Consider the following 19,320-nt stretch of genomic DNA (forward strand, 5'->3'; position numbering starts at 1 on the left):
CACAGCATACAGGGACTCTCCTACCATCCAGAAAAACTGACTTAAGGTACAGAATTATTCTTTACCAAATGTTTTTAGGTGGCTGTTAGGGGTATTTAAAAAAATGCCAGTTGTTGATAGGGAAAGACAACAAATAATGTTATTTTTCGCTATCTAAATTAAGAGATCTCTTATCTTTATTTATAATTCTGTCTGGTTCTTGTATTTAAAAAATCTAATATTAATGATATCAAGTTTTCTTTTCTCTTTTTATTTCTCTTCATAGGTCTCTCCTTAGCAACAGTAAATCTACACGGAGTGATTTTAGACAGACAACAGAAAACCTAAATCTAATTGGTTATTCAAAGCAAATTACGATTTGAAGCCACTTTTAAACCTATGAGAAGGAAAATGGAATGGGATGGTTTGAGTTTTAAACATTATTGTCATTGGTTAATGTTAATGTATTTCCTCTAGCTCTTAGAGGTCAAGTGTTCTTTTTCAACTGGCAAATGAGTCTTCAGAAATCTTCTGCATCTCATTCATACAGAGAGGTTAAAGGTTCAAGTTCATGGTTTCTGGGCACACACACACACACACACACACACACACACACACTCACACACACACACACACACACACACACACTGTTCTTTCTCTCAGGATGCTAGAATGTTACCTGTGAGGAGAGAATTTAGTTGTGCAAAACTTGTCTTGGTTCTCTGTTTTTATTGACCCACTTACTGAACATTGGGCTGACATATAAATTAAAAAAAAATCATGTTGGAAAGGATGTACAATGGAAGGCTGTGTCTGTATATACAGTATGTCAAAAAGCCTTTTATTTTTATACTTTAAGTGCTCTAAATTAATAAAAATTAATAATTACCATGTTATCTTTACTTTTTATTTTCAAGATGCTTTTGTGTAATTGTCTCTTAGTAGAAATACCCACAGTGCTAGTGAAGAGCAGGGGTGTCATCTAGAACATGCAGATACTTTTGTTGACTTCAGCTACTGAAGTAGCATCATTTCAGGATGCAAATATTAAAAAAAATTGACTTTGGTTATATCAGGACCAAATAGCTACTTTTTTAGAGTTCATGTTATCCTATCCTAGGAGTCCTTGGAAATGCTAAGCACATGCTTCTATTTTGAAACATTTTTTTTATCCTATATGTTTTAATACTGTAGACAAAAGACTTCCCACCTGAAGTTGTCACTTGAAATGCATTTCTACCTTGCACATTCTTCTTAAGAATGTCCCAGGAAAGTGCTCTGTACATAGGGTTTGGGATACAAATAGACAGCATGAATGGGCCCAAAGGCTGCTTCCAATTTATGGCTTAGTATGCAAATACTGCAGTAACAAAACTTGTCTTCAAAGTGAGCTATGTAAAGGAAAGTAGTTTAATATATTGTATTTTATTTGTAACAAATGACTTCAAATAGCATGATTTAAAAATATCTGCTTTAGGAACCACGTGAAATATGAAGTAGATTTTAGGAAAATATAGCTGAGATATATATTATCGCTCAAGAAAACCAAGAGACTTACATGTTAACACAGTGCTCATAAAATCAACTGTTCTTAAAAGGTTGTTTTAGTGTATTTTAAAAGATTTTCCTTTAGCTCTTTAAATATTATTTATGGAAAAATTAATTATAAAAACTGTTGAAATTTTGATTTATCTCTTTTTATTTGTACCCAGTCTTTCTTGGAAGAATTCTTAAAGGAACTAACCACAGAATATTTTAAAGAATTTCAGCATTTCTAGACCTTTTAGAGAAAAAATATCATTTCAATGAATTTTCACTGTGAATCAGTATAAGAACATATATGACTAAGCCTCTCTATCTTTTGTGAAATAAATCTGATTTCTACCCTATTTAGAATATTCAACTTTCATTCCTTATTGCTCCATATTAATTTTCTGTTCACAGTTTTATGTGTATGATGGCCCAAACGACCATCTAGGGTGTCAGAACAGGCTTTCATTCTGACCTAGTTGTTTTCCCCTTCATAGTTGTATGCCTAGATTAGCTGACTGGTAGTCTCTGCTCTTCATGGGACCTCGGAGCAAGTCCCCATTTCTCAAGGGGAAAACACTTTCTACGCCATCACCAATTTTTCTGCAGCCACGAGTAGGTGTATTCGTACACCAGCAGCATCACTGCACCACCTAGAAGGGAAAAGAGCAGGTTTACATCACAAACTCTCTGAAATAATACTGTTCCATAGAGTTCCATGCAGCCTATTGGGCAGGGGAATTTGGAAAAACTAGGTTTGGAGTGCTGATATACAGATATAAAAATATTGTGGAAAGATTTCAGGGTAAAATCAAGACCATCTTGAGTCTCCAAATACATTTTTTCCTCATGAGTCCTCATGTGTTTCTGTAACTTTCAGCATTTCTCATCAGATTCTTTTCCAAGCACTTTTAATTTTTAAAAGTAAATAAATATAGACAGATTTAGTCATGTAAGGGCATGTGGCTTTCCTGTGACAGAAATCTTCAGATTCTTGTGTAGGCAAAGGGTTTGTCTTGTTCACTTTGTGACTTGTATGGCCTTAGTTGCATTTAAGTGAGAACTCTTTAAGAGGGCCCTTAATGGGTGAAACTGCTCCTTGCCCCCTCCATCCCATCTTTATAGCTTTCAAACTGGATTGTAATGGAAAAAAATGCTTTCTGTGTGCTTTTTAAATCTGGTATTGTAAAACCTGGCAAAAGGTTGCAAAGTATTTCATTTATCTGTCTCAGATTATCTGTCTGTCTCTCTGTCTGTCTCTCTGTCTGTCTCTCTGTCTGTCTCTCTGTCTATCTATCTATCTATCTATCTATCTATCTATCTATCTATCTATCTATCTATCTATCTATATTTTAGTATAAAAATTTGGTAATGGAGTTGGGTGGCACAAGACCACCAAACTCTTATGAAGTTTGGAAGGAAAGAACTGTATGAGATGGGCTGAAAAGACATTTGTTATGTGATAAATCAACAGGAATATGGTTCAGGAAAATTAGTACAATGGCTGTTGAATCCCTGGATACTGGGAGAAACCCTTGCATATGGATTATTTTGTGTTCTATATGATACAGCAAATAGCACATGTCTTCTAACTTAGAATAATCTATACTTATCCTTTCATGTTTATCTATGAGAAAAATATTGCAAAACATGGACAAATATCCCATGCATGACTTATGGAAGACTTGGCTGGGCTAGTAGCAGATTGGCTTCTGATAGAAAGAAATGGAACTTGATTTGGATCTTAGTTGTTTTGTGCACATTGCCATATGCTTTTTTTCTTTTGTAATCCACAAGCTGCACATGTTTGTGTAACCACATACAAAAGATAACTATCTGTGTATAATTTTCATTTTTAACTCATGAAGAACTCTATTAGCTCCTCTCAACTGGAACTCTGGCAGACAAAAAAAAAAAAAGATGTACTTCAAAGCACCACCAGCGGGTGGTTCATGCTTGGAATCCTAGTAACTAAGGAAGCAGAGATCTGAGGATCAAGGTTCAAAGCCAGCCTGGGCAAGAAAGTCCATGAGATTCTGAACCAGAAAAATGGAAGTGAAGCTGTAGCTGAAAGTGGTAGAGTGCTAGCCTTGAGCAAAAGAGCTCAGGAATAGCACTCAGGGCCTGAGATCAAGCCTCATGATCATCTCCTCCTCCTCCTCCCAAAAGATGCATTAGAGAGGGTTCTTGACAAATGTGCGATTACTTTTATGAACTGCTCACAATATAAAGCCAAAATATTCAGTTTTGGGTTAGTTTTCAGCCTACTGAGTTTAAGAACTACAGACTCTTTCATAGGGAGTATCTGATTAAAGTTGTTACATACATAAGATGGTATACTTCTCCAGAATGAAGGTTCCTCTTTTCTTTATTTCCTTCTCTCCTCTTCTTTCCTTCTTCCCAACCCTTTCTTTTTTCTTCTTTTTATTTTCTTTTTCTTCTCTCTCTCCTCTCCCATCATCCCTCTGCCATTCCCCCCCCTTTAATTCCTAAATGGCTTTAAGTCAAATGTCTTATCTTTCAGCTATCTAACGTTTGAAATAAATTGGCCAGGTCCTTGAATGAGCCAGTCAGTTTTTCATAATTTTGTGAGGCTGGCTGGGAACTTTCCAACAACTCTTCATTGAGTTTAATACCAAAGAAACTTGGAACACCTCATGCAAAAGCATTTAAAAAACCCAACCAAACATTTGCAAACCTCTAACAAAATGTGGGGTCAGATTATTTAGTAGGGTTGGATTAAGGTTCCAGTGAATTACCATTATAGCTCTACTCTCCCTGGTAATCATCCAGCGTAGACCTACTGTGATTTTCTATAACATTAGGTCTTTTAGTAGGGTTTTACTGGGTGGTGCAGAAAAAATGTTACATAGAGTACTTGCAGAAATGGGGCAAATTTCTCGATGTTCTTTTTTTTTTATTTTATAAAAGGGGCATTGACTAATCAAAGATAGGTCTGAATCTCAAATATGAAGCAAAGTCCTCACTTACATATTTACAATGGTTGGGCTACATGGATTGGGAATGGTGGGTGTGTTTGCTAAATACATAAATGCGTGAACTTTCCCCCGGCTTCAATCTAGAGATTGTTGTTCTTTATTACTGCATTAAGATTGAAAGGTAAATGTACAGATGAATGCAGGAGGATGTGAGTATTTAAAGGGAGGGGTGGAGAGGAGAGAAGGTTCCAAAGGCTAGCAGGATGTCTAAATAGGGAGTGTGACCTGGCTAAAAAAATATACATGTGGTCGAGAGCATACCTTCATAGTTACTCACAAGGCTGCTTGTAATCCAGGCCTATTTGCCCAAGCGGTTGAGTCTACAGCCCTTATTTTCTTATCTATTTACATAAAGGTTTTTTTTTTTTTTTTGGTTTTGTTTTGTTTTGTTGTTGGTTGGCCTCTGTCCCTCATGGTCTTCCACCATCCAGCTGACATAGGCCAAGACAGGTAAGTGGCCAATGTCATCATCCCTTTCTAGCAGTGACTGTGAAGAGAAATGATTTGCTCTTTGTGGAGGCAAGTTCCTTTTCTCTGTTAGAAATGAAGTCAGAACTAAGACTGACTGAGAGCACAAGGAAAAGTTTTCTTCCTTTCTTTTCTTTTCTTCTTTTTGTCCATCATGGGGTTTGAACTCAGAGCCTGGGTGCTGTCCCCGAGTTTTCTTGCCTAAGGCTAGCTAGTGCTCTACCACTTTGAAACTCAGCTTCACCTCCTGTTTTTTATGTGGTTATTTGAGAGTTATGATTCTCAAGGTTTTTCCTGCTTGGGCTGGCTTTGGCAATCCTCAGATCTCAGACTCCTGAGTAGGTGAGATTATAGGCGTGAGTTACCATTGTCAGTTTTATCAAGCTGGTTCTTCAGTGAAAATTTTCCTCTTCATCCAGAAGCCATGGAGCCTTGGAGCTCATGCAGATGCCTATGGCTATGAATCCTCTCCTATTAATTTCAGCTGGGTTTTGACTTCTATCAGCCTCCAGCAAGGTCATAAACAGCACTTATAAACAAAAGTAGATGCCTTGAGTATCTTCAATAATCGTACAACTTTACATTCTCAAGGTTTCTGCTACTCACAGAGTAGTAAATTTTTACTGTGTTGCTGTTAGACACTAATAGCAAAACAAGAGTTTTAGAGTAATCAAGAAGGAAGAGTATAAATAATAAAAGCACAATTACCTGGTCCAAGTCTCATAATCTTGGGAAGTAGGCCTTTGTATAAAGCTAAAAACCTATAACCAAAAGGGAAAAAAAAAGGAGCATTCTTAGTCTGAAAATAAGATGGAGCTAGACCTCAGCTTTATTGAGATGCTGGCTCAGCATTTAAAAAGAAGCTATGTGAAGTGACACTCACCTCCAACCTGACAATATCTGGCTTAGTATTCACTACAGCAAATTGGATGAGGGGAAAGAGTTAATCAATTTTTATTATCCAGGCTACACTGGTCTTATCCAATCAGAAACATGACTTTCATCAGGGAGATGGTTTTTGCTTTCAAGGCAGATTTTGCTTTCAAGACAGCTGTGTATATGGGCAAAATGACTTTTGTAATTGAATTTAAAAGACCACAAACTCAGGCTTCACATTAGGAAATATGATGCAGTTAGATCAAAATAATAAAGTATCACTTGTTTACTTGAGAATAAGATATTGGTTGTGTGTGTGTGTGTGGGGGGGGAATGTAAGTAAGGCAGGATCTAAGCCTTAAAAAAAACAGAAGAAAAAGGCACATACTTTAAAAATTAAAAAAACTTAATTTTCAGAATGCTCATATTTAATTCTCCCAAGAGAATACAAAATTAGGTGACGTTTTGATTAGGATTACAGTCAGAAGAAAATTATTTTCCCACTCAGGTACTAACAGGATATATAATCCATGTAGCATCTTATTCACACTGGCATGTAAAAAGTCAATGTTAGCACGCCAAGGCAAACACGCTACATAGTGTATGGTCATGCCTCATGGCACGTTCCTGATGGTATAGGAACACTTTGCCAGTGTCTCATTCTTGTGTGGCCGTGCAAAATATGTCATGTATTCCTCAGGCTTCCTTAGACACACACCCAACTCAGGAAGGCTTACTGGTTCTCATCAAAATAGAAGCACAAGGTGGTTCTAACAATGCTTGAGCCTGGCCTGTGTATTAAAGAAAGAATGTGTTACCCTTCTTCCTTATAGACGGTTGCCATTGTTTTAAAACAGGTTCTGTACTTGATCACTCCAGGAACTGGCTGGGGCCCTTGAATCCTACTTTTGGCAACATCAAAAGGGATGTTAATGATGGAGGCGATGGTCCCTGACAAGAAACCAATCCCAAATTTTCTCAGAAACTCCAAAATCGGATCCTGAAAGAAAAGAAGAAGAAAATAACAGAAGAGGAAGTGGAAGCCCCTAATTGGTTAAACAGTCTAAAGCAATATATATGTAAGCAGAGCGACGCACTCCCCGGCACCCTCCTGTTATTCCAACGGAACACATTAGGAGTTCCTAGGCTGGAACTTGTTTTCTTGACAATCCCATTGGCTATGTTTTTACACATGGTCTAAATTGCTGAAGTACACATTTCCTCACACAGGATTTATAAACACAGTTCATAAAGAAAGACTGGTATGGCATATGGGGATGATTTGTATAATTGGGCTTCACAATGTACTTAGTATTACTGTATCAAAACAGGAGAAATCCAAGCACACTATTAGCTAATTGGCCAGAATATTTTACAAATGACAGCAACTTCCACCATGAAGCCTACTAAAATGCTCATTTGTGTGTGGACCCCCAAATGTTAAATTAAATCAAGGCTACTCTCGGTCTGCTGCTATTCCCCTCCAGGTTTTTTGCATTTATTTTCACGTGTAGCTGATCCACTGTACTGAGAAGTGCTAGCTTCCTGTTATTAACAAACCAACTTGGAGCGGCTGCAAAACAGCCTGTGACATTCTGCGCATTACAAACAGTAGTAAGTCACTGCACTAATTGGCTGAAGAATTTACAACCCATTGTTCTTGAATCTTATTCTTCCTTCTTCATGGCAAAAGAAGAAAAGGAGAGAGAGAAGGGGGAGAGGAGGAGGAGGAGGAGGAAGAGGAGGAGGAGGAGGAGGAGGAAGAGGAGAAGAGAGAGAGAGAGAGAGAGAGAGAGAGAGAGAGAGAGAGAGAAGAGAGAGAGAGAGAGAGAGAGAGAGAGAGAGAGAGAGAGAGAGAGAGAGAGAGAGAGAGAGAGAGAGAGAGAGAGAGAGAAAGGGGTGTGGGTGTTTCTTCTTTTCTTTTGAACAGAGCCTTCCACATTGGATTTTCCACCCCTCCCCATGCTGCTTTCTGACATCAAAGTATTTAATTAGGTCTTATGTGGGAGTCACTTTCCTTCAGCCTATTTTTGTGCCCAGTGAGCTCACATTATGCTTTGTTATAATGAATTTGCTGGGAAGTTCTCATTATGTCTGCAGCCTGAGTTGTTGCCCTGAAGAGAAGTCATATCATGTATTATGAGCTGCTCACTCTGATCCCCACTTCATCCCTCCTCTGTCCTCCCTTTTGGTTAATGCTTTAGTCATCAGCATGCCACAGAACAATACAGGGTTGTGCCATGACACTATTTTATCGAATAGAACCAGAGCGGGTGGGAGGGTGGTATACTCTTTGCTTAACATAAAAGCAAAAAGAAATTCAGGTTGGAACATTGTAGGCTTCTAGCACCTACAGAAGAAGCAAACTTCTGGGGGCTCTGAAATTCTCAACTAAACCAGGAGCCAGCTACCATCACAGAAACTCCTGTGGGGCTATGTCTAAAAAGCGGGGGATTTGGGAATAATTCTTGGACTTGGGCCATACAGGTGTCGAGGAGGTTTAAAGGGATTTAAAAACCAACAGGGTGTTTCTACAGGAAAAACAATGCAGTGATTGCAGTATGAGAGAGGTGTGTTTAAATAATTCTCCCTCCCCCATTTTCTCCTCTTTTACAAGGAGAGAAAAATGCCTTTATGTTACCCTTCTCCAGTATGGCACAGAAGCAGAACCAGAGCTCCAGAGGAGGGTAAACACTGGGCACCTACTCAAGTTGTCTGACCTTGGATGAGTCATGGAACTCCATAGAGTTGTGTGTGTGTGTGTGTGTGTGTGTGCACGCGCACATGTGTGCACGGATGCACGTGTGTTATCTCTATCTATCTATCTATCTATCTATCTATCTATCTATTTCTCTCTCTCACCTTACCTGTACACTATATTATTTGTTCTGAAAGATAAAAATGCTATGAATCTTCTACAAGACTGGCAGAACATGGATACCCTTATTATATAAAAACATTCTGTAAAAAGGTGCTTTTGTTACAAGCCCCAGTAGCTCATGCCTGGAATCCTAGCTACTTGGAGGGCTGAGATGGGGAGGATCACAGTTCCAGGCCAGCTTTGTCATACATATGAGAATTCTTATCAGCTAATAGCTGGGCAGAGTGGAATGTGCCTGTCATCTCAGTTACAACATAAAACATAAAATAAGTGGATCTTGGTTGAGGTTGTATGCCTGGGTAAAAAGTGAGACTGTCTCAAAAATAACCAATGCAGCCCAGCACTGGTGGCTCATGCCTGTAATCCTAGCTACTCAGGAGGCTGAGTTCTGAGGATCACAGTTCAAAACCAGCTCAGGCAGGAAAGTCTGTGAGACTCTTATCTCCAGGAAACCACCAAAAAAACTGGAAGTGGCGCTGTGACTCAAGTGGTAGAGCACTGACCTTGAACTGAAAAGCTCAGGGACAGACGGCACACAGGCGAAGAGTTCAAACCTCACAACCAAAAAAAAAAAAAGGCTGGTGGTAGAGTGCCTGTTTACTACGCACCAGGCTTAAGTTCATGATGCTGTCATGGTGTCCTGTGATCTAGTCGAACTCTCATGAGAAAGAACTGTGTGCACATTGTGGGGAAGTTCACAGGACCTTGTTATCTACCAGCCTCTCCCATCTCCTAATATATCTCCTGAGAATCAGAGATGGGAATGAATGGAGGGTGAGCTGAGATAGCCAGTGAGGGAGACCCACACCTAAGCTCTCTAAGTGCGCACAGGTAACACTGGCATGAGGAAGTATCCACACTGTTTTCTGTACATTTATCCACATAAGAGTAATATCCCATAATAGTTCCAAAATCAAGCTGGGCAACAGAATCATCGGGCAGCTTTACAAGTACAGATACCTACTTTCCACTTTGGAACTATCTTAGCTTCCCAGACCAGCTGCCTTTCTCTTGGGAAGATGTCTGAAAGTTATTTTATTATTGATGTTGTTGTTACTAGCAGTACTGGGATTTGAACTCAGGGCCTTGCTAGAAAAGGGCTTGCACTTGCTAGAAAAGGCCTCTACCACTTGAACCTTGCCTCTAGCCCTTTTTTTTGCTTCTGATTATTTTTCAGACATGCTAGTGCTTCATACTTGTGTCTCCAACATAACTGAAATCACTGGCATATATCACCAGGCATAGCTTATTGATTCAGATGCTGTTTTGCCTGGACTGACCTTGAATTATGATCCCTTGATCTGTTGATAACAGTTTCTCCAACCTTTCTCTCTGGATGTAGTTTGATTATACATTATACTTACCAAGTTTTGCCTTCTTGCCCTCCACAGTCTATTTGTGTGTATATGTGTATGCGTGCGTACCACCCGCCCCCCTTCCCAATACTGAGGCTTGAACTCAAGGCGTGGGCAATGTTCCTTGGCTTTTTAAAGTCTGGTGCTCTACCATTTGAGCCGCAGTTCCACCTACATCCTTTTGGTGATGAATTAGAGATATGAGTCACAGAGTTTCCTGTCTGGGCTGGCTTTGAACCACAATCCTCTGCTCTCAGCCTCCTGAGTAGGTAGGATCACAGGTACAGAGACAGACCCTGTCAACACTATCAACCCTATCAACACTCCCAAGGCCATCCCAACTGCTCCACTATACAAGCTCCCAGCTCCATTAAAACACTAGGAAGCCTGCAGGGAAGTTCCAGTCTTAGTCTTTGGGTGGGGATATTATTTGTTACTTGTTTAGAGTCTTTTCTTCCAGGCTCTCAAAGTGGTGAATATTGGTGAGATGGTCAGCCGCTCCACTTTCATTCTGAGGGTTAAACATTAAGATAGGAGGGTTTGAATTGTATCTTGGAGTTAACTATTGTGGAGAAAATAGCCCTTAGGCAGTTGCTTTGAACTGCTTTAGCCATAAAATAAGGGTTCTTAACTTGGGAGGCTGGGGCAGTGGAGAAAGTAAACACCACACTCGCATCCCATGGAACCCAGGTGGGCTTTGTTAGCTGAGGCTCTGGAGAGAGCCCCGGAGGCCATAATGAGTCCAAGATACTGCAAGGTGAAGAAACCAAGGTGAGTGGGGCAGAGTGAGAGTGGGACTGTAGCTCCTCCCAGATCCACACCAATTCTTCAGTGGTCTTTGCAGCCCTCTGGGTAGCATCCAGGCCACTGTCTCTGCTGCATTGGGTTCTTGGGCCCTACTCAGTCCAGGACTACATTGCAGCATCTAAACCTCTTCCCTCCTCACAAGCATCCTCCCCCAAGCCAGCTGTATCCCCTTCTCTGACCACAATACAGTAACAACTTTAATAGCAGCAAACATTTATATATACTCTTTGTGAAAGACACTGCTAAGTGCAAGTGTCTATACATTTTACCAGTTTTTTTTTAAACCACATTGGAGTCAAGAACTGCTTTCACTATTCTTCCCTTATAAATAAGCTAACTGAAGGGTTAACTGTGAGAAGGGAACGTTTGTCTCATCCCAGGAGTGCCTCAAGTACGGTCTTCAAGCCCGTGGGTGGGCTGGTGGTGGAGGTGTTCAAGAAACTCCTAACGTGGTAAGCCATACTTCTGTGTATGTGTATATTGGTTTTTCTGGGAAGAGTGTCTAGAGATTTTTATCAGGCTTGTAAAAGCCTAAAAAAACCTTCATGAGACCAATTTATCTATTGATAAGTTTAGAAAGTAAGGAAATAGCAATTGCATGGTTTAAAACACTGGGGTTAAAAATAGGAAGCCTCAGTTTTTAGCAGAGTTAGCAGGTAATTCACTTCAGTAAAAATATCACTCAAATTTATTTTCCTTCTGGAGTCCTGCTATACACTCCTCAACCACAGCTATGAACTCAGGGGTGGCTCAGGGTGGCCCTACGTTACCACTGTCAGCACAAAGTAGGAAGTTAATAGAAATCAAAATTTGGGAAGGCTGAAGCAGGAGGATTATGAGTTCAAAGCTGGTTTGAACTACAAAAGAAACACCCTAAAACCAGACATAAATTTGGGTCCTATTCCAGATGTATTAAATATGGGGATAGAGCCCAGCAATCTGCTAAGCAGGTCCTTTCTCCACGTTAGTCTGATGGCGGCAAAAGTCCAATAACCACTGCTTGACTGAAGTTTATAATCATGCTCCTTGGATCCTTGGACTGAAAAGAGTAATTGGTGCCCTAAGATTCATTTCAAGCATTGGCACGAAGAGGTTGTACATGTTGAGAGACTTCTTAAAGCTTCCATTAGTGGAAACAGGGCTTTGTTTCTGAACAAAGCTCAGAAGAACTGAAGGAATTTGTGTTAATTCTATTCAACATCTTCTACCTCCAACTCAGTCCAAAGTAAGAACAGGTTCTTGTGGGGTTATGGTCAGAGCACTCTCTATCACAGAGCTTGAGTGGGTCATTCCATATTGGCCATCAGTAAATCACTCCAGTATCTTTCTGCCAATAATGATAACAGTAGGTAATGAAAAAAGGAATAGCAAAATAAACTGCAATAAAAAATGAAATAAATATTTGCGATGATTTTAGTGTTATTCGTATTATCATATGAAATAATACTATTATTAATGTTACCCATTCTTTGGAATGATTTTGTATGTGAATGCATTTACAAAATACAAACACTATATAAACTGTGAATTAGGTACAAAACACCATTTTTACAAAACATCATTATCACAATTGGGTAAGAGCCTACTTCTGGTGAGAGGTGAACCCTAGATTTGAGCTTATGCTCCTAACCATTATGTCATATTGCTTCTCATATGATATAATAGTTAGGAGCATAAACATTTATTAGGGCCCGATCCTGTACTGGGAGCTAGCACTGATTATGGAGGGAAATGATTCAGAAGGGTTTGGGAGTGGGTGTATAATCAACTACTCAACACGATGTGATCAACTTGGATGCTGGGTGTGAACTAAGCTCAGGGTCAAGTTATACCTGGGACTTCATTGTCAAAATGTTATGAGATAATATCTAGCTTTGGCCTCTTAAAAGTTTAGTCATGGTTCCAGGCACTCATGGCTAGTGCCTATAATCCTAGATACTGATGAGGTTGAAATCTAAGGATCTAAGGATTATGGTTTGAAGCCAGCCTATGCAAGAGACTCTTAACCTTCCATTACATACCAAAAAAGCTGAAAATGGAGCTGTGGCTCAAGTGGTAGAGTGCTAGTCTTGAGCACAAAAGCCCAGGACTAATGCCAAGGTCCTCAGAACAAGCACGCACACACAAAAAAGTTGAGTCATTGGATGTTTAGGAAGTCAATGAAGACATATTAGCTAGTTTCCATGCACTAGCTGAATGGCTAGTTCCCTGGCTTAAGAATTATTATGGAATGGGCTGGGAAGGTGGCTCGTGGTAGAGTGGTTGCCTTGCACACATGAGGCCCTGGATTCGATTCCTCATCACCACCTAAGCAGAAAAAGATGGAAGTGATGCTGTGGCTCAAGTGGTAGAGCTCTAGCCTTGAGTTGAAGAGTTGAGGGACAGTGCCCAGGCTCAGAGTGAGGACCCACGATGGACAAAAAAAAAAAAAAAGAATTATTATGGAATGCCACTTTGTGTTTTTCTATTAGTTTGCTTTAAAAATAGGGTAAGAAGGTAATGATAATAATCAGACACCCACTCTATGTCAGGGGTTAAGCATTTTCTCTATCATTAAGCCATATAACATGCCTGAGCTGATGAGGTTCTTGAACAATGGGAATTTCTTAACTTAAAAAAGGGATATAGTTTAAATGAGTCCAAAGAGATCCAAGGTTTTATTATTTAGGAATGAAAAAGCCAAGGTATTAAGGAACTCTAAGATGGTCACATCAGCTGTAGAATCAGAGAAATGTGTGCTTGCCTCTCAGGCCTGTACCCTTATTTAACATCTCAGGAGATCACGTCTCAGACTAAGAGAAAAAGTGACAGAGAAGAAAATCTCAGAATCACAAGACTAGAAGTGAACTTAGAATGTTACTTAGCCAAGTCAAATATTCAGGGTAGATCAGATCTAAATTAAGTAAACAGATACTCATGTTGACAAAAAAGAACTATTGTTATTTAAAATATCCAACTTCCATAATTTGTTCCAACTGTTACCAATCAAGAATCAGGAAACTTCCCCTGTCCTTTAACTGACAATCTTTACTCATAAGCCTAAACTATTTCACTCCAGTTCTTTGATCAATTGCAAGAGCAAGTAACTGTCACCATTCTCAATGCAAATTCACCAGGATGCAAAAACCATTCTTTATTGTCATAGTCTTTTTGTGAAATATGTGCTGTAATATATATTATTTCTCCTTCCACAGATCTTTTCCTTTATATATTTTTAGATTTTTCTTTAAAGTATGTGACACAACCAAAGTAGAGCTGAATATGTTGAAATATTAATAGACACTACACTATTGGCCTTATTCTGTAATAGCAATATGAAATACAGTACTTACAGGGTACATTTTTTTAAATTGTATTTTATTTTATTTGAGAACATATTGTACAGAGGGGTTACAATTACATTGGCAGGATAATGCATACATTTCTTACCAAGCATTGCAGCCTCCTCCTTTGTTTACCCTTCACCTCCCTTCCCAGCCTCCCCCCTCCCCCCCACCCAACAGGGTACATTTTTTTAGGTGTTGGGGATTGAACCAAGGGCCTATACAATATAGACAAGTGCTCAACCTCTTGGGGGCAAGAGACCTGCCCCAGCATTCATGGGGGTTTTTGGTTGGTTAATCCCTTGGCAAATACTTTAATATGGAAGTTAACATTTCATTTCGTGAGAGAAAAAAACAAAATCCAACAGTGAGAAGCCATAATTTGCCAAAGATCTATGGTTAAAAAGTGAGTATATAATTGTAAATTCACACCAACTTCTCTTACTAGAATTCTCTGGAGGGTTTTGTTGTTTTAAATCACTTTGATCTTTGTATGTTTACCAGCCCATTTTCAAGGAGATCAATGACTAACTCATCATAAGTATGATCTATGACTTAAAACAGTTGGCAATCAACACACTACATACTTGTAACTAATTTAACCATCTAATCCAAACTATGTGCCCATCAGCTAAAAGCAGCTTCAGCAATCTAAGGCGATGGCACTGGAGGAGTTTATATATACAGAAGCAAACTATCTTGATCCGAAGAGGCATCTTGCTTTCCTTCCTATCTTCCCTGGCATGAGCTCTGATACCCTGCTTAGAGACAGGCCAGCTGGCTGCTAGCCTGATAAACGATGACCACTGCCCATCTCACAGGCCTTTGTGATTAGGGTCTGGCATCTTTATGAAGACAGTCCATACAAAGGCATGCCAGGAGGCAGAGGAGGTTAAGAAGGATGGGAGGTTAAGAATTTGTTAACTGGTAGAAATGGCGGATGGTGTGGGAGACTAAACAGGAAGCCTGCAGCTCTGTAAAATGCAAAGATGGCCTAAATAGATCAATAGGGGTTTTCATTTAAGAGAATCCCATATCAGCATAACTATTAATGTCTAGTGTTAGTCTCTTTCCACTTTATATCAGCCTATATCATGTTTTCTTGGCACCCTGTAGCCATAACCTTTTAATTTCTCTTGGTACTACATCAAATGGGGAAGTCTTAGGAGGAGTCACATGATTTTTTTTTTTTTTTTAGCTGGGAGAAGGGTCAAAAGTATTTCTTTGCAGAACTCAATTCCCTCACGGCTCCCCCCTCCCCAGCTTTTTAGTGGTTAATTGGAGATAAGAATCTCATGGATTTTTCCTGTCCGGGCTGGCTTTGAACCACGATCTTCAGATCTCATAGCTAGGATTACAGGCATGAGCCACTGGCACCTGGCTAGAGCTCATTTTTATAGTTTAGTTCATTCCATGCCCTTTGAAGCATATTACTTCCAATTGTTGAAGGGCTGGTTGTAATGCAGTTGTTCATTTCCTCAAAGCTATTAAGGAAAATGAAGAAACTGAAAAAAATCTATTAAAAAAAGCTTTATTTTCATGTGAATTACCCTGCAAACTATGATTTCAGAAAATGACTTGAAAATGTCTCTGATGTTATGCCAATGAGTAAGACATGGAATTAATAAGACACTGAATGGAGGATGCGCAAGAGTATAGCTGGAGACATTCTCTTCGGGATAAGCAACATGGTTCTGAGAAAGATGTATCCATACAGCAGTCTGGGGAGAAGCCAGCTAAACGTGAGTAAAGATGTCGAAGGCCTGTGCACTGGATAGGATACAGTATGGAAGAGAATGACAGAGGAATCCATCAGAGCTTTCGTGTCTGATTATACCCACAAAATTAAAGCAGAATGAATGTGAAGTTCTTTTTTTTTTTGGTGGGTTGTGGTGCTTGAACTTGGGGGCTGGGCACTTTCCCTGAGCTCTTTTGCTCAAGGCTAGCATTCTACCACTTGAGCCACAGCACCATTTCCAGTTATTGGGAGATGAGTCTCATAGACTTTCCTGCCAGGACTGGCTTTGAAATGTGATCCTCAGATTGTAGACTCCTGAGTCTAGGATTATAGGTATAAGCTACCAGTGCTTGGTGTGAAATTCTTAATTTAGTGAACTGTATATGTTTAATGGAGACTTGGATTTCACATAATCGTAGATTTTTAAAAATTGATCATAAAGATATATGTCAACTCTGTGTGTGTGTGTGTGTGTGTGTGTGTGTGTGTGTGTGTGTAAACTTAGCTAGGGGCCTTGCACTTCCCAATCAAGCACTCTACCATGTGTCCACTCCATTAGTCCCTTTTGCTTTTGTTATTTTCAGGATTAAGACTTGTTTTATGCCCAAGATGACCTATTGGTGCTTCCCTTTGTTGCTGGGATGATAGATGTGTACTACTGCACCCAGCCATTGGCTGAGATGGAGTCTCATGAACTTCTATGCCTTGTAACTTTAGGTACTTTTATGCCTTTTGGTCTTGTACCAAATCCTCAGATCTCTGCCTCTCAAATAGCTAGGATCATAGGTTTGAACCACTGGAGCTAGCCATGCTGATATCTTGATGTAAAACAACATAGATTCTTCTTTTGCATCTCTTCCTCTCCTCAAGCAATTCTCCAACAATCTAGCTCTGTAAAGTCTTTGGCTACATTAAGAAAGATGCATATTTAGATCATAGGAAGGGTTGATTCTACTGTACTCTGAGTTGGTCAACTGAGAAGTATAGTACCCTGTTTAGCTCCTATACTGACATTGACAAATCTGATGACAACCATGTCATTAGAAGTAGATGAGAAACTGCAAGTACAACTGGAAGAAGATAAGACTTCAATGTCAGAGTACCTACTTTAAAGAGATACATTACAATGACTAAGAGCAGGGCTGTGGTATCAGATGGACTGGGGTTTAATTCTTTGACAGGTTGGTAGAGATGGGTACTGGGACTCTTTGGGGGAGACTTCTTCAAAACATTTTAAAGGAAAGGGTGGTGCCAGGCCACATTTATCTTTGTGTAGGTGTCTAGCCTTATACTTCAGAGGTATTTAACAAAGGCTTTTGCTCTTCTTTACAAAGACAATATATACAAAGAACAGAGGTTGCAGAAGCAAATTGCAAAGGAGGTACATACACACAGTGTTAAGCACCTGGGAGCAACCGCAAGGCAAATAATAGCAGCTCTTCATTGCTTTCCCCACAGCTGGCCATAGTGGGCATGGAAATGAAGTGGTGTGTTGAAATCATAGTTGCCTCCTGGTGACTGAACAAGGAGGCAGCCTGGGTGAGAGGGAATTGGTTTCTTTCTTTTTCCTTTTTAGAGAGGAACCTTGCATTTTTGATATTGTTAGTTTTAATGAGAGCACATCAGCTAGGAATAGTCAGCTCTCAACATACCCTTTTCATTCTTTCTAATCTTGGCTCTCTTTTGTTATGTTCATAAACTTTGACAAAAACATTTTTTTCCCTGATGTCATGGTGTCATGCTGTTTTGTCCTGAGTGAAAATATCTGCTCTTGAAGCTTAATTAAAAACTTACAGTTGTTTCTATTTTACAGCTATCAGAGGAATCTATTAGAGTGTTTGTTTTCTTTTCATGTGAGATAATTTGGGGGAAATGCTAGCTCCTCACTGCACCAAAGGTCAGCAAGCTAAAATGAGATGGTTTAATTGATAAGCATTCTTTAAGGAATGTGGAGTATTCCCAAGATCCTATCCTTGCAGGGCTCTGGGCTTTGGAATGAAATCAAAGTCTTGTTAAAAGCTCCACATCTAAATGTAGCCATTCAGAAAATAGCCATGAAAATTCCTTCCCCCCCCCCAAGCTATTTGTTCTTAAAAGTATTCTGAGATGTAAAATAATTTTCAAGGTCTTAGCTACTTAGCTCAAATTATGAATTGTATAAGATGTCAAAATGGTTTATGATTTAAACATAACAGTTATCACTTGGTTGTTTCATATATGATTTTTTCCCACAAGCATAATATAATAGATAATTATATATACCCATATATTCAAGTGGTTAGAAAATACATTCCAGGCATCAATTAATTCTGAGTATTCATACAAAATGAAAGAAAGTATTTTTTGAAAGTATTCCATACATTTCTTTGGGATGTCTATAGGATTTTTCTCTTTTTCATGTGCTTTGTCTCTTTCTTGCCTCAATAAAAGCCTCAAAACAAAGGAACAAATCTGGCTTGGTAAACAAAATTCTAATGAAGGTTGGCAGACAATCAAGTGAAAGTCTTGAATCAGGTCCATTTCATGAGATGTCACTTGCATACCTCTATAGCTGGAACTCGCCATACCCATTGTGTTCTACTTTTGTAGTGTGTTTGTTCAACATATTACCTCAATTAATTATTTAAGGTAAGCAAAATGCCTTAAAATGGTATGTCTAAGCATTGGGCCCAGATGATCTCCATACTTCCTCCTTCTCTCCTAGTTCTCCATGTACCAAGTACCCTCATTCTTTATCTTCTCATAAATTCCTAAGTACTTTCTGCTTAAAGGAATCCACCCATTTTGATCTATCTAGTCTACTCATCCTCTTCACCTTGGCCTGGCTAAGTCCTTAGTTTGAGCCCTAGTTACATTCTCCTATATTCTCATCCTGATTCACTATGGATTTATAACCACCATTGGTTATAAGTTAACATAGCTTAATAGCTGTCTTAATGGCACTTATCACTATTGGAACGCTTTGGTTCCCTGATCAATGAATGTGTGTGTGTGGGTGGGTGGGTGGGTGTGTGTGTGCGCGCGCGCGCGCATGCGCCTGTGCATCTACCAGGGCTTGAAATCAGGGCTTTGAGTTCTTATGTAGCTTGTTTTGCTCATGGCTATTGCTCTACCACTTAAGCCACACTTCCACTTCCAGCTTTGTGCTGGTTAATTGTAGGTAAGAGTCTCCTGGATTTGTTTGCCAGGCTAGCTTTGAACCAGGATTCTCAGATCTCAGCTTTGTGATTAACAAGGATTACAGATGTAAGCCACCGGATCATGTCTACTAATTTCTTCTTCTTCTTTTTTTTTTTTCTGTCTCCTCTAGTAGACTGTAAACTCTGCTAAGGCAAGACAGTGCCGATGCTCAGTAAGACAATGT

The 19,320-nt window shown here is 39.5% G+C and overlaps 1 protein-coding gene across 3 annotated transcripts in view; it reads right to left on the minus strand.

Annotated features, from left to right (window-relative positions):
• Positions 1–368: 368 nt before the first annotated feature.
• Positions 369–19,320, minus strand: part of Slc25a21 (solute carrier family 25 member 21) — a 549,817-nt gene continuing 530,865 nt past the window's right edge. For all 3 annotated transcript variants that reach the window (XM_070026825.1, XM_070026841.1, XM_070026833.1), the window contains 3 exons: positions 6,671–6,852; positions 5,685–5,737; positions 369–2,162 (listed from right to left, as the gene is read on the minus strand). In XM_070026825.1, the coding sequence (XP_069882926.1) occupies positions 2,101–2,162; positions 5,685–5,737; positions 6,671–6,852 (297 nt within the window). In that variant the 3' untranslated portion in view covers positions 369–2,100. The remainder of the gene's footprint in view (positions 2,163–5,684; positions 5,738–6,670; positions 6,853–19,320) is intronic.

The sequence above is a fragment of the Dipodomys merriami genome, unplaced genomic scaffold (assembly GCF_024711535.1).
Source record: "Dipodomys merriami isolate MVZ:Mamm:240054 unplaced genomic scaffold, mDipMer1.0.p SCAF_1, whole genome shotgun sequence".
Taxonomy (NCBI): Eukaryota; Metazoa; Chordata; class Mammalia; order Rodentia; family Heteromyidae; genus Dipodomys; species Dipodomys merriami.